The sequence below is a fragment of the Schistocerca cancellata genome, chromosome 1 (assembly GCF_023864275.1).
Source record: "Schistocerca cancellata isolate TAMUIC-IGC-003103 chromosome 1, iqSchCanc2.1, whole genome shotgun sequence".
NCBI classification, from domain to species: Eukaryota; Metazoa; Arthropoda; class Insecta; order Orthoptera; family Acrididae; genus Schistocerca; species Schistocerca cancellata.
This window is the reverse complement of record NC_064626.1, coordinates 384305481-384318773: the sequence shown is the minus strand read 5'-3', so window position 1 is coordinate 384318773 and position 13293 is coordinate 384305481. Positions and strand designations below refer to the sequence as shown.

General features: G+C 39.3%; 1 protein-coding gene across 1 annotated transcript in view; it reads right to left on the bottom strand.

Annotated features, from left to right (window-relative positions):
* Positions 1 to 13293, bottom strand: part of LOC126175327 (bifunctional glutamate/proline--tRNA ligase) — a 251607-nt gene that overhangs the window by 47235 nt on the left and 191079 nt on the right. Inside the window, exons 19-20 of the mRNA XM_049922047.1 lie at positions 11162 to 11279; positions 9447 to 9586 (exon numbers count right to left, since the gene is read on the bottom strand). Coding sequence (XP_049778004.1) covers positions 9447 to 9586; positions 11162 to 11279 — 258 coding nt within the window. The remainder of the gene's footprint in view (positions 1 to 9446; positions 9587 to 11161; positions 11280 to 13293) is intronic.

The window sequence follows — 13293 nt, the reverse complement described above, 5'->3', positions numbered from 1 at the left end:
CCTTTAAATGTCAAGGTAGATCTATCGTCACCCTCTACTGACGCTAATACTGTCAGGGTGCCAATTCGTCGGTACTCTGCTTCGTCTTGTTTATCTTACAGAATTGGGTGCCAGATGGTGTTGGTGTGCTGATTACAGATGCGCTTTAACTCAAGCCACGTGTAGGTCGATAGCTATAGACAATTGAGCATCATTTTGGTGAAATATTAGAGTTCGATTATTCCGCTTTTGCATCGTATGTTTATTGACGTCGTAATTCACAGTACATGTTTACATTCTGTTGGAAGAATGTGACAAGTACCGAGGTAAGAGGTTTTATTGCTTGCTTACTAAATATGGGACTCAATAAAAGGCCCACAATACTCTCATACTGGAGCACAAAACTGTCACAGACATTTCCATGGTCGGGTAAAATGTTTTCTGCCCACCGATTTCGGCATCTTATGAAATTCTTTCAGCTTGTGGATAGTGAGAAATGTCCAGCATCAGGCCATCCTTATTATAACCCATGTATCAGGTACCAGCCGTTGGTAGATCACGCTAATAATATATTTAGACATCATTACACGCCTCATGAACAACTTAGTACTGATGGAGAGTCTAGTTGCCACTAAATGTCACACTTCCCTATTACAGTATTTGCAATTGATGATCCTCATGGTTCTCCAGGATTGAGAAAACTTCCAGAGAAGAAAGAGTCAAGATGCTGTGTGTGTACTAGTGAGGGAAGGAAAAGGAGGTCAAGAACTGTTTGCAATAGATGTAATAAGGGTTTGCCTGGTGAATGTTTTCCTAAACACAAATGCAAAGTAATACTGTAGACATGGAAATTCTGTAATGTTCTCTTCAAATAAATAATTACTATCTTTCTAAATAATAACACAGATTTGATATCCTTCATGTCATTTTACTCACAAATGTGTGTAGATTCTATGGTCTGTAGTTATATATTTGGACTGTCACAATCAAATTCGTTTGAAACATGATAATCTGTGTAAGCCATAATATTCTACATACTTTTATGGATAAGTGGTAATATTTTCATATTTTTAAAGTGAATACTGAATGATATATGGCAATTTAAATAGAATGTAGCATAACAGTATAAATACACATGACATTTTTAGCACACACCACTCCAAATCGGGTGACTGCAAATGGGTTAAGAAATTCATCGTACATTCTTGCACATACTTTATCTTGCATAAAAGGAAATTTACTATGAAAGTAACACTTTCCAAACCACCATTTGCAATATTTTTCCGCAACCCGTTAGAAATAGGTTCTTTCCAACAGTTGGCAGAGTGGGCCACATAATAGGCGTCACCATGCGTGTTCAGCTACGATGACGCATGAAACCCGTATGTTCCTACGTGTAAAACATTAAAAGATCTTACATTATATTATAAAAGAAACAAATCATCATAAGATACTCCCAGAGCCTCAGAATTTCATGAACCATACTAAAATGCATAATCTGGCTTAAAGTGCACATTCGTATGTCCAGATTCGGATGTAAATATCCTTGGAGTACCACTACTGCATTGTCACATGTTTGGTTCTTTATTATAGCATAATGCCACATGTGCTACAAGATGAAAATGTGCACTTGAAATGCATCGAACAGTTGAAACTAGCGGCCAATAGTGTGAAATTAAACACTTCGTTTCAAGTAAATGGACTGCCCTCAGTGGAAAAGATTAATAGAAGCCAAATTTCTTTAGCAAATCAACAAAAATAGCTGCATTGTTCTGCAAGGCGATTAATGCTTGCCTGTCAGAAAGGTGGAAATAAAATCTGAAAGTAATAACTTATTTTAGTCTTCCATATTATATGAATATATTTTAATTAACTTGATAGCTCCTGGCTACAGAAATCCGTTTTATTTTCATTTGACGTGACAGCAATAAATGAAGAGGAAAGAGCAAAAGCACTAAACGCATACACGGGTCACGTGGAGACTATCCACCTCCCCTCTACAACTCAGACTGATCTGTGTATCAGTCCTGGATCTACGATATGTCTGAATCGGGGCAATACTAGGTAATTGCCCCCCCCCCCCCCCCCCCCTCCAGTGCTTGAGGAAGGACGCCAAAAGTAAATTGACTTTTCAAAAAATGTTTATTTTGTAGCACACATTCTTCTGAAGAGTCTCATACATAAAACATATGTCTTCGAGGAAATGGAAGTCATGTTATTTGGCCGTAAGTGTGCCAAAGTGCAGTGCCACACTTCATCGTCGCACAGCATTGTTCTATCGCATGTCACTGTATTTCACTCTGTCGAATTCAAACGTGTATTTTGTAATGGATGCCATCGATCTATATTCAGGACAGTGGAAATTAAAATTTCCTGCAGTGCCTCTCCTGCTCCCAGTCAGCCGTTTTTTTTCCCCCTTCTTTTGTTTCTTTATTTTTTTAAAAAGAATAATGAAAACCTCGCAATTAATACTGGATGGGATTATTTGTAACCTGGAAAACAAGAACTCTTCAGAAAATTTGCACTCTTTATTGCCTATTAGCCACTAACTTTCTCTTTTGTGTGACATAAAATTAAATATAGAATATGTAAAAGCAGGAAAGACAAGAGACAAGCAAGATAGTGCACATTTATTGAAACCTCAAAGTCTCTCTCCGCTTGCTACGGATTGACACGACATGCTTTCCTTTCTGTGAAAGAATCTATTACCTCATTAAAGTTCATCAAACTTTTTGCCACCCGAATAAAACGAAATGTCATTATCTAATACTGAAAAAGCTGTTAATACAAATAGTACCTAAGACTGGTGTGGTTTCTTGAGCTCATTATGTGTATTTTATCACCATCTGCTAGATAAAACTAAATAGGCCAATACTGCAGCAATTGTAACTCACCAAATAAACGAGACTGTTTTGGAACAAATTGTCATATAATTCACGAAGTATCAATATCAAACAGAAAGGCCTATTACAAGCCAAAAACTTTGTGTTAGGAAATAGTTTCACATTTGATTCATAGGCTGCAGCTTCTCAAGCATGAGATCGAAAATTAGTACTAAGAAATTTTTATATAAATTTGAATCATCATATTCTTCCATAATTTGTGCAATGTCCCTGTTTCTTCTCATTCCTCGTTCTAACAAACACTCTTGTCATCACTAATTCTGTAACTATTTCTGCCAGTGTCAAAACGTATTCTCCGGTTAACTTCCCTCACCCTGCCACAATCACCGGTTTAGTTTATCCACGTTAATTCTCGAGTTAGGCGTTATTTTGTGTCCGTACAACGCGTTTTCCGCACTACTCCCAGAACAGAACTTAAGCGCCTGCTAGCCTGGGACTGTACAACTGGCCGCTACTAGTGAAGCGGTCTGACCAAATACTTTGTCAAAATTTCATTTTCTTGGATACACCAAGATGATAACACGTAATCTTTCTTACCTGTTATTCCTGTTAGTCATTTTTTTCCACTCTGGTAGACTGAATCTACAGCTATCACTAGTAATTATAACAACTGTGATCATTTGCAAACCCGGTCAACCACATAAACAAACAGCAACTGGCATTCAACCATTTGGCTTTGTCCCGCTCAGCTTGTATAGTCCCGTCCCCTTGTCCGCTGGTAAGTTTATTTCTAGATGTGACGGGGATTCCTCTGGCAGAGACATGTACACTATGCACGCATTTAAAAATCAACTTAGAATGTGTTAGAAAATCTACAGGGTTGTGTTTCAAAATAATATGAATAATCGATAGACCAACGTACGCTGGATGCTCGGCACTTTGTGAAAAAAGGTTTTTGTCCTCAAGAATATGAATTTGCCCCCCCTCCCCTGCTCAAATTGTCGCCGGGGGCAGATATCACCCGTTTGTCCCTGCTGCCTAGTGCCTAGACCCGGGTCTGTTGCGCATGCATGAGTCTGGCAGTTTGGGCATGCCAGTATAATTTTTGTGGGTAGCATCTGGCTGCTTGCTGCTGCTGCTTCTTATACAGCCAATAGCCACGATTGTGTTGCCAGAAGCGGTAGAAGGTACTACTCATACGTGACTCAACTGCGCATGAGCCCACTCACAATTGCTCAAACGAATCTAATGTGAACAGTTGTGACGTCACGCTCATAGGAGGCAATTTGTTGTTCTGAAGCACTACATAGTATTCCTAAAGCCTTTGACACATTTTGCTGTTGGCAGACTTGTATGAGCACTATGATTTTTTTTTGTATATGGCGCGTTTCTTTTGCAACTTAGTTTTATTATAGTTTTCCCCCTCTCGTTCATGTTTTATTACTGCAGTAGTGGGATACAGCAATATCCTTTGTTAGAATATTGGTTCTTACCAGTCAAAATTACAAAAAATTTACTGAAAACTAAAACAATGAAAAATGCCCAGAATTCTAAAAAATTCCCTGGTTTTTCCCTGCTTTCTCCTGGATGAAAAAATTTTCGGGTTTTTCCTGGATCTCCCGGGTCGTATACACCCTGAGTTTTGTGAATCACTTCTACTTCACTTCTTGCAGATGGATGTGACCTGTGCTTTTTCCCAAGAACTGGGCAGGGTCTTTTGTTTGAGGGACCTATGATGGATTATTGTTAGAAGAGGGACTAACTAAGCCACAAATTCAGCATAGAATCTGACAGGGATTCCACGGTCCAGGAGCTTTGATGTAATATATCCAAGCAGTTGGTACCTTGAACTGGAACATCAACTGCCCCGATAACAAGAAACTTAAGTGTCATATCAAACCTTGTTGCCATTAGTATAAGTCTCTAATCTTTTGTGTTTTCCTTCTCTCTCAACAGCCCTACAAGATGAAGTATTACCTCAAAATTACACTCTGATACAATAGCACAATTTTTAAACAATGAACTACTTGCCGCTTTATCTCTCTCACCATTGACAGATGCATGACTACATAAAATGTATTTATTAACCCAGCACTCTTGCTTCCTTCTATGATTTTGTCTTTGTCCCACAGTAATACACTGTACTGCACTCAAAGCAGCTGGAACCGTATGTGCACTTGTAATGAGACTAATATAGGAACACAGGGACTAGGCACAGGTATAAAGTATCATTATATGAACAGAATACATACTACTTAGAAATAGTTTTTCATTTACTACTCTTGCAGGTCAGCAGTTTCTTTGTATTCAGAGCAAAGCAATAGCTTTGATGAATATATGAGTGTTGGATGTTAGCACCTTATATAATTCTCAGTATGTACATAGAATACATTAGAGAGATAAAAATTTATCATTTACTAGTCTAGGATAATGCCTAAAGCTGAAATGGCAACCTTAGTGTAGTTTTGGTTTTGAAACAACATGAGATAGTGCACAGTGACTATATAATTAACATTTTCCACTTAGATAATGTGATGATATACTTAACAACAACTGATTAAATTTATGGAATCTTAGTTTTCAAGACTTTCCATGAGCGTAAAATATTTTAATTGCATAATAATTAGAGACAATACATGTTATAACAATAGGAACCATATTAATGATGAAGATGAAAATGATTATGCGCACACAGCTGCAACATAGTGTGTTAAAATTTTGTCGGTGTTCAGTCTGCAGTAAACATGAGTTAAAAAAACTTGGGCATTCAAAGACAACCACCATTATCATCTTCAGATGTGTATCTTCTGGGAACAAAATATGTCTCCTTTATGATGGCACTTATGCTGCTCATAGGTTGAGTGATGTCAAGAAGGTCACTAAAGCCTCCCTGTCTCACTGGTCTGCAACTGAGGGGTGGACGGGGAACAGGGACCACCCTCAGCTTCATCCATCCCCTTAAAAATTATGTTTCTTGGTTTTATTTCTTTAGAGTGCTCTCCTCCACACACAACTGAGGTTGTAACCTCTGTCTCTGTTAAAACTGCTTTGCACATGCAAAAATTCTATCACCTGTTTTATTACATAGACTCAGAAATTTGATGTGTAGGAGAGGATCTCTGTATTGTCAAAGTTAATCTTATGCCCTTCCATATGGCTGTGTTCCATTACCACTGATTTTTCAAAATTTCTGTCCGAGTTCAATAGAGTGGTGACAGCAACAGAGTCAGCCAGAAACATTTGTGCCATGAATGGATATAATGCCATGTTCAGTTAAGAGCTTAGCTATGCCACAGTTTGTCTGCCCTATGTAATTTTTCTAAATTCCCATGGCATATTCATTTCAAAACCCTTGCCCTCCAACAGCTTCAATAATATTCTCACCACCACCTGAAGAAGTTATACCTATCTTACGCCTACCTGGAAACACCAATGTCCAGCTAACAATTCATCAATCCTTCCATGAAACCCCTTACAGTTCTGCCTTGCTGACTAACAACATCATCCACAAGTCAAGACAACATCCTTCAATCCCATAAAACACATTATTCTCCATCATCATCTTCACAGGTCTTGAATTATCATCAACGCTTTCTTGTTGTGTTCTTCAGTATGCAGAATTGTTTGAGGCAGCTCTTTACATTACTCTGTCCAGTGCAAGCCTTTTCATATCTGAACAGCTAGTAAAAACTATATCCACTTGAACATGCTTACTGTAGTTACCCTTGTAAATATCGAAATGATACCTCTCTGATGTACACTTGCACTACTGTTGGGGCTGTCTGTATTGGCACAGCATGCAGGCCACTCCAATCAGGGCAAGGCACTTAGTTTGAGGAAGGACATTTATATACGGTCGGTGCATAAGTTTGTAGTACTTTTGTTTTGCATGTTGGTATTCCAATTGCTAAGGGTTTATTTATCAATTGTCATTTTTTATTTCTAGTTCACTGTTGCTATTTGAGTTGTCATTTTGTCAACTGGAGATGGTGGGTGCAGCTGTGGATACTAGGAAAGGAGTGTCGAGTGGGGAAATCTGAACATTTCCGATATATTCTTCTAAGGCCAATGGAGGGGTGACACCAGCAAAGGCAGCCAGAAAAAAAAAGTGCCATGAATGGGGATAATGCCATTGGACAGATTGGTAAAAAACGGTTTTCTTTTTTTTCTTTTCTTTTTTCCATTTTGAGGAGGAGCGTTTTGACATCAGTGAGCCCCCAAATTCAGGAAGACCATTACGGTTTGGTGAAGATCGTTGAAATGCATTAATCCGTAAATAACCACATCAATGTACTCGAGAACTGGCAAATGTGATGAACTGTGATAATTCCACCAACATGGGAAATTTGCATGCAGTGAGGCAGTTCAAAATTCGGTTGTTTGGGTACTGCATGCTCTAAGCGCAAATCACAAAAATCAGCTGGTGGCCATATGTGCATCTCTACTTGCTTGTTATCAACTGGCTTACAAACATCACCAATCATTCCTATCCTGTGTCGTTACCTGTGATGAAAAATGATGTCGTTAAGCTAACTTTAGGAAAAGAAAGGAATGCTTGAGCCAAACAAAGCAGCAAAGATCTCTGTGTATTCACAAAAGATAATGTACTATGAATTGCTTCCCCGAGGTCTAACAATCACAACTGACATTTTATTGTCAACAACTCTAAGAGGTCTTGCAGATGCAGTCCAAGAACAGTGACTCAGAATGATTACCTGAAGGTGATACTACTCAACAATAATACCCACCTGCTTTCTGCTAAACTGACAAAAAACACTATTTAGAAGTAGGGATGGGAATCATTCTGCACCCACCTTAGTCACCTGATCTTGTGCCCTCAGACTTTTACCATTTTTGTGCCCTCAGACTTTTACCTTTTCTGCTCTCTATCGAAAAGCCTTTAAGGAGATTCCTTTTCATGTGGAAATGTGCTCTGAACATGGCACAGCAAGTTCTTCGGATCGACAAGTTCTCCGCCTCAGAACCATGTGATTTCTTCAGTCATGGAACTGAAAAGTTACTCCAGTGCTGACAGACTGTTGTACACAGTAAAGGAGACTAAATTAATGATGACTAAAGACCCTGTTATGTGTATCTGTTGCACTTATTAAATTAATGGAAAAATGCTATGAACTTAAGCACCAACCAAATAGCTTATGCTAAAACAATACAGATGTGATTCCAATACAGATGTGATTCCAATGGTTTGCAGGAGGGCATTTACAGCAGATGCTAAAACAATGCAAATGTGATAATTGTTTGGAGGTGAGTATGCCATTCATAAAATATATAACCAAGAATTTCTTGATATCCTATATCCTAAAAACCTGATCCTTGCAGAAGTCTATCCCCTCAGAAGCCCTCACTTTCAGCCTCAAAAATAAGTTTAATCATGCTAAAAAACTTTTTACAAGGGCGTTCTTTCCTGTAACTTCCAAGCTTCAGTGAAAATATCTGTTTACAACACAACCATTAATCACAACCGTTTCAAAACTTACACTGAACCACATATTATACATTTTAAACTCTCTTTATCTCTTGAAAGGGAGTCAGAAGCAGAACCAACAGTCCCCATGTAAAGCACACACTAACATTGTCGGTTGTTAGGCTGGAACAAGGCAAAGAATGCACCACCAATACTGTAAAAAATTCTCCTGTCTCTCTCTGTGTAGAATGCATCAACTTCATCCCTTCTTATGTGCACACGACTGTTACAATAGTGAAGATTTTGCTACTAATGCTGCAGGTGTGTGTGTGTGTGTGTGTGTGTGTGTGTTTTGCCTTGCTTGAGCTTTATCTTTGTTGCCAAAGTATGGCCTTACCACGTATCTCTCACTACTTTCCTACCATTCGTATCTCTATCACAGTACTTGAAGCAACAGGTGAAAAGGTGGAAGCATCGCACTGTTTAGAAATAAATCGAGATTTCCAGTCCCTCCGCCGTTGCCGTCATGTGCTAAACTAGTGTACAAATTGAAGCAAATGGCTATAGCGAGCAACAGATAAGGCACACATTCAGCTGAAACATTTCACTATTGTGTGAAGATGATGATGATGACGACAATGAGATTGGAATGACGTAAATTCTGTACCATTTCCACTTCCATAATTTAATTATGTATATAATGTACAGCAGAAGGAGAGATGGGGTAGAATCCAACCTATTGTAACTGAAAACCTTGTTTCATCATGCACTGCAAGAAACTATCAGTATTTGTGAGGGTTCTCAGGAAAACAAGGATTCATTATCATCAAAAATTGATCAAGTATGCCCTCCTGGAAACAAACTAATCGCTGGAAACTGTAAAAACCTCTTCTGAACTATAATGAGAGGTAAGACAAACGATTACTCTGAAACATTCAACTGAGTAATAACCATGAACAGACTGAAATTATATCTGTTGCTGTAGCTGAAAAAATGAACACAATAAGCAGTGCACAAAAAATTAGAACATGTCAAGAGAGACAAAAGTATTCAAAAATTACTAAAATTAACAAAGCTGAATCAAAATGTAATATAATGTACAGAAGATTTGTTATGAAATTTTGAAGTGTACACCTAAACTACATTAATAAAACAACTGAAACACTATCATCATAAAGTAAAATACTGCGAAGTCTTGCCTGTATTGCACGTCCACTGGCTGATATGAATGCTTCAACAGTGAGAGTATAATCTCCACCAGCAAATTTCTCCTTTTGTGTTTTTCTGCCTTTAATAACTGGGATTGCTAAAAGATCCGTGTAGATATTGGCATATAAATCTGCAACAAATTTAAACGTTTCCAATCACTAAAAATGTCAAAATTCAATCTGGAAAAATTACAAGACTATAAATTCAGGTCATATAATTTAGTATCACTTGTAAAAGTCCCTTTTAAGAAATAGATATAGTGTCAGGAATGCACTGAAGGAAGGAATTTAACAATGTTTGTAAGTAAGTGATCCCTCCCAATTCACTGCTGCTGGACTCACCCTTAAAATATAATGGCGAGCCAGGCCATCACATCAAGCATTCACCTAATACGACATTGGATTATGGTGAAGGATGTGTACCATATGAAATGTGTCCATATGAAATATGTGGAGCAACTGCCGAACACTCAGAATGATAAGAGGAAAATGTTCTGCAAAAACTAAATAAATTTTTGAAATTTAAGCCACAGTCCACAAAACCAAGTTAAGACATTACTTTGTCAAATGCCAAATTGAAAATGTGCTGCAAATCTATGTGCTCTGAATTTATACCTTCAATAAGCAGAGACCAAGTGAAATTTACAAACTTTAAGAGCCCAGGAGGTAAGGACGTGTCCTAACTTTGCATCAGTTCGTGAGGAATGAACAAATAGCTGATATGGTAGTGTACTGCCTGCAAAAGTTTGATTGCATGCCTCGGTTCAGCACACAATTTGAACTTGCCACCAAGATTCAAAATTTCTCTCTCTCTTGGATTGGTGAAAGTTGTTAGAAAGCCCATACAATTTGTTGCAAGAGTTTTCCTTGTTTTCTGAATTCAACATCCAAATTAGCAAAATAACAATAATGTGAACTTTTGAACTTTGATGATCATTCCGATTTAAAGTAATCTTGGCACACAAGGAATGATTATACCCCTCATGCAGGGGAGCCTCCATGAAGTTGGGGGAAACGGAAGAGCAATACAGATAGATGAAAACACTACACTGAAGAATGAAAAATTCATGATGGAAATGACCAAATATTATGGCAAGCTTTTGTCAACACTATGCTTTCTCCCAGGGGCAGCATAAGCATAGACTATTTGTGATGTTTGGAAGGTAACAGAGGGGCAGAAACTTTGAGTTGAGACCTTACCCAGATAGCTCAGTTGGTAAGAGCAGAGGTCATGACAGGCGAGGGCTTGGATTGAGTCCCAGTCTGACCTACAATATCTATTTGTCAAGAAGATCCTTGCTGTCTTTTTCACAGTAATGTGTGGTAGGTTTGCTCAAATAATGCAGCAATGGGGTTAAAGAGAAACTTTCTAAAGACACACTTAAGAAACCATTCAATGTTTTTTTAAAGAATGGTTTAGAAGGACAGTGGAGTATGAATCGTGGAAGCCCTTGCTTTACGTGATTTAGGGAACCACAGAAAACTAAGTTTGGATGGCCAGATTTTCTGCCCTCCCAATTGTGATTCTAACAGTGCTATCACAATATTCAGTCTAATTCATCAACACAGCCTTGCACAATATATCAAAAGTAATATAAAACAACCTTTACTGATGCTTTACAAACTTTTAAAACGAGTCAATAAGCTTCGCACAACTTTCAATATTATAGCAGAGTTTTCAATGTAAAATAGAGGATTAGAGTTACCTAACATTGTCTTCACTTCCTCTCTAGCTTCCTCAAATGTGGCAAATGCTGTGTGCCCTTCCTGCCACAGAAATTCTCTGGTACGAAGGAAAGGCTGTGGATGCTTGAATTCCCATCTCTGTTGGATAAAAATACCAGAGAAATGATATAAACAAACATTGACACCACAGTGAAAGCAACTAAGAAGTGGATACATTATTAAACAAACTTATTGCCTAGAATTCTTCAATCAACAATGCAAAACATTGAAAAACAGAAAAATAATTATGTAACCTGTTGTTAGCTGGTAAAATTTTGTAGATAAGTCACAACAACAGTGAGATGAAATGAAAAGATATGAGTGTGGAACTGTGGGGGGATGGAAGAAGAAATGGTTGGAGAGGGATATAGAAAGAGGGAGGGGGGAAGGGGAGAGAGGGGGAGAGGCGGGGGAGAAGAGGAGGGGGGGGGAGAAGAGGAGGGGAGGGAGAAAAGGAGGGGGAGGGAGAAGAGGAGGGGGAGGGAGAAGGGGAGGGGGAGGGAGAAGAGGAGGGGGAGGGAGAAAAGGAGGGGGAGGGAGAAAAGGAGGGGGAGGGAGAAGAGGAGGGGAGGGAGAAGAGGAGGGGGAGGGAGAGGGGGAGGGAGAGAGGGGGAGGGAGAGAGGGGGAGGGAGAGGGGGGAGGGAGAGGGGGGAGGGAGAGAGGGGAGGGAGAGAGGGGGAAGGGGGATGGGAAAGGTGGGAGGGAGAGAGAGCAAGAAGGGGAAGAACAATTGCCTGCTCTCAATCCAGATAGACAGATTATATTGCATTCCCAGTGTTCAGATCTGTCAAATAACAAATCTTGCAATAGGCGAACATCCATTTTCTGCAGTGTTATTTCTTTCTGCACTGTGTAACATTGTTGGCAATATCCTGTTATGATTGGCATTAATCCTTTAAGTTCAAAACATGATCTAATCATAATGCAAAACTCTCCATGTTACGTCAATATAATTTCAACACCATTCTCGTGCTGCCACACCGCCCCTCTCCAGTGCCTTTCAATGTGAAAATATCGTGAAAAGCCCTATCGTGAAACTGAAGGAAGTTTAATAAGTCACTGTAACATGCTTATTCATGATTACTGAGGCACAAGGAATCACGTTATAACTTGCAAACATAAATTTGTAGTTTTTTCGGCTTATAGACGATGTTGAACAAAACGTTGCACCTGATTTTACATCAATATCGAATCAACAAGTAATACACATTAATGCACAGTACTGAAAGACGTCTGCAGCGTGGAGAACTGTAAGAAGCCACAACTGCAACCAAGGCTAAACTGGTAATACACCCCTAACCTAAGATCGTATCTAGAGGCCACACTCATCTGCAGTAAATGTCTCATCAACAAGCCTCATGTGAGAGTGATTGTACTGCAAACATACCATCCAGCTATGAGGTTCATTCAAATGAAACCTCTCCAATGTTTTTATCCTTGCCTTACACGTAAGGTGGCACCATGTAACTCTGAGTATGGTGGCGCCATCTGATGCATGCACGTTGTTTGATGTTTCATAGCGCCTGTGTGGTTTCATGCTGAAGAGAAGGTGATCACACAGGTTATCGTCCACTACCGAACACGCAGGTAAGTAAGCAGGGACAACAAGGAGTGATTCAATTTTTGGCGGCGGAGGCAGTTGGAGGATGTGAAAAGTATTGACAGATGAAGGCTGTGTACGGCGAGTACAGTCTGAGTCGTTCAAGTGTTGTGGAATGGTGCAAATGATTCCTGGAGGGGTACGAGTCACAGGAAGAAGATGCTCATCTTGGACAGGCTCATTGTGTCACCACATCGGAAGTGGTTGTGGAAGTGACTGCTTTAGTCTTGGACAACCGCAGAATCACTGTGGACAAGATCTATCGGTTATTGGGTATTAGCATGGACACTGTCCACACCATAATGCATCAACTCTTGAACTGTCAAAAAATCTGTGTGCAGTGTGTTCCCCACCAACTGACTACCGAACAGCATAATACTTGAATGGCGAAACATGGTATGACTGTTTTGAACCAGAAAGCAAATGTCAGAGCAAGCAGTGGAAACATGCGACTTCACCACCTGCAAAGAAATCAAAGGCTGTGGACACCGGTTATGGCAAGGCCATGATGT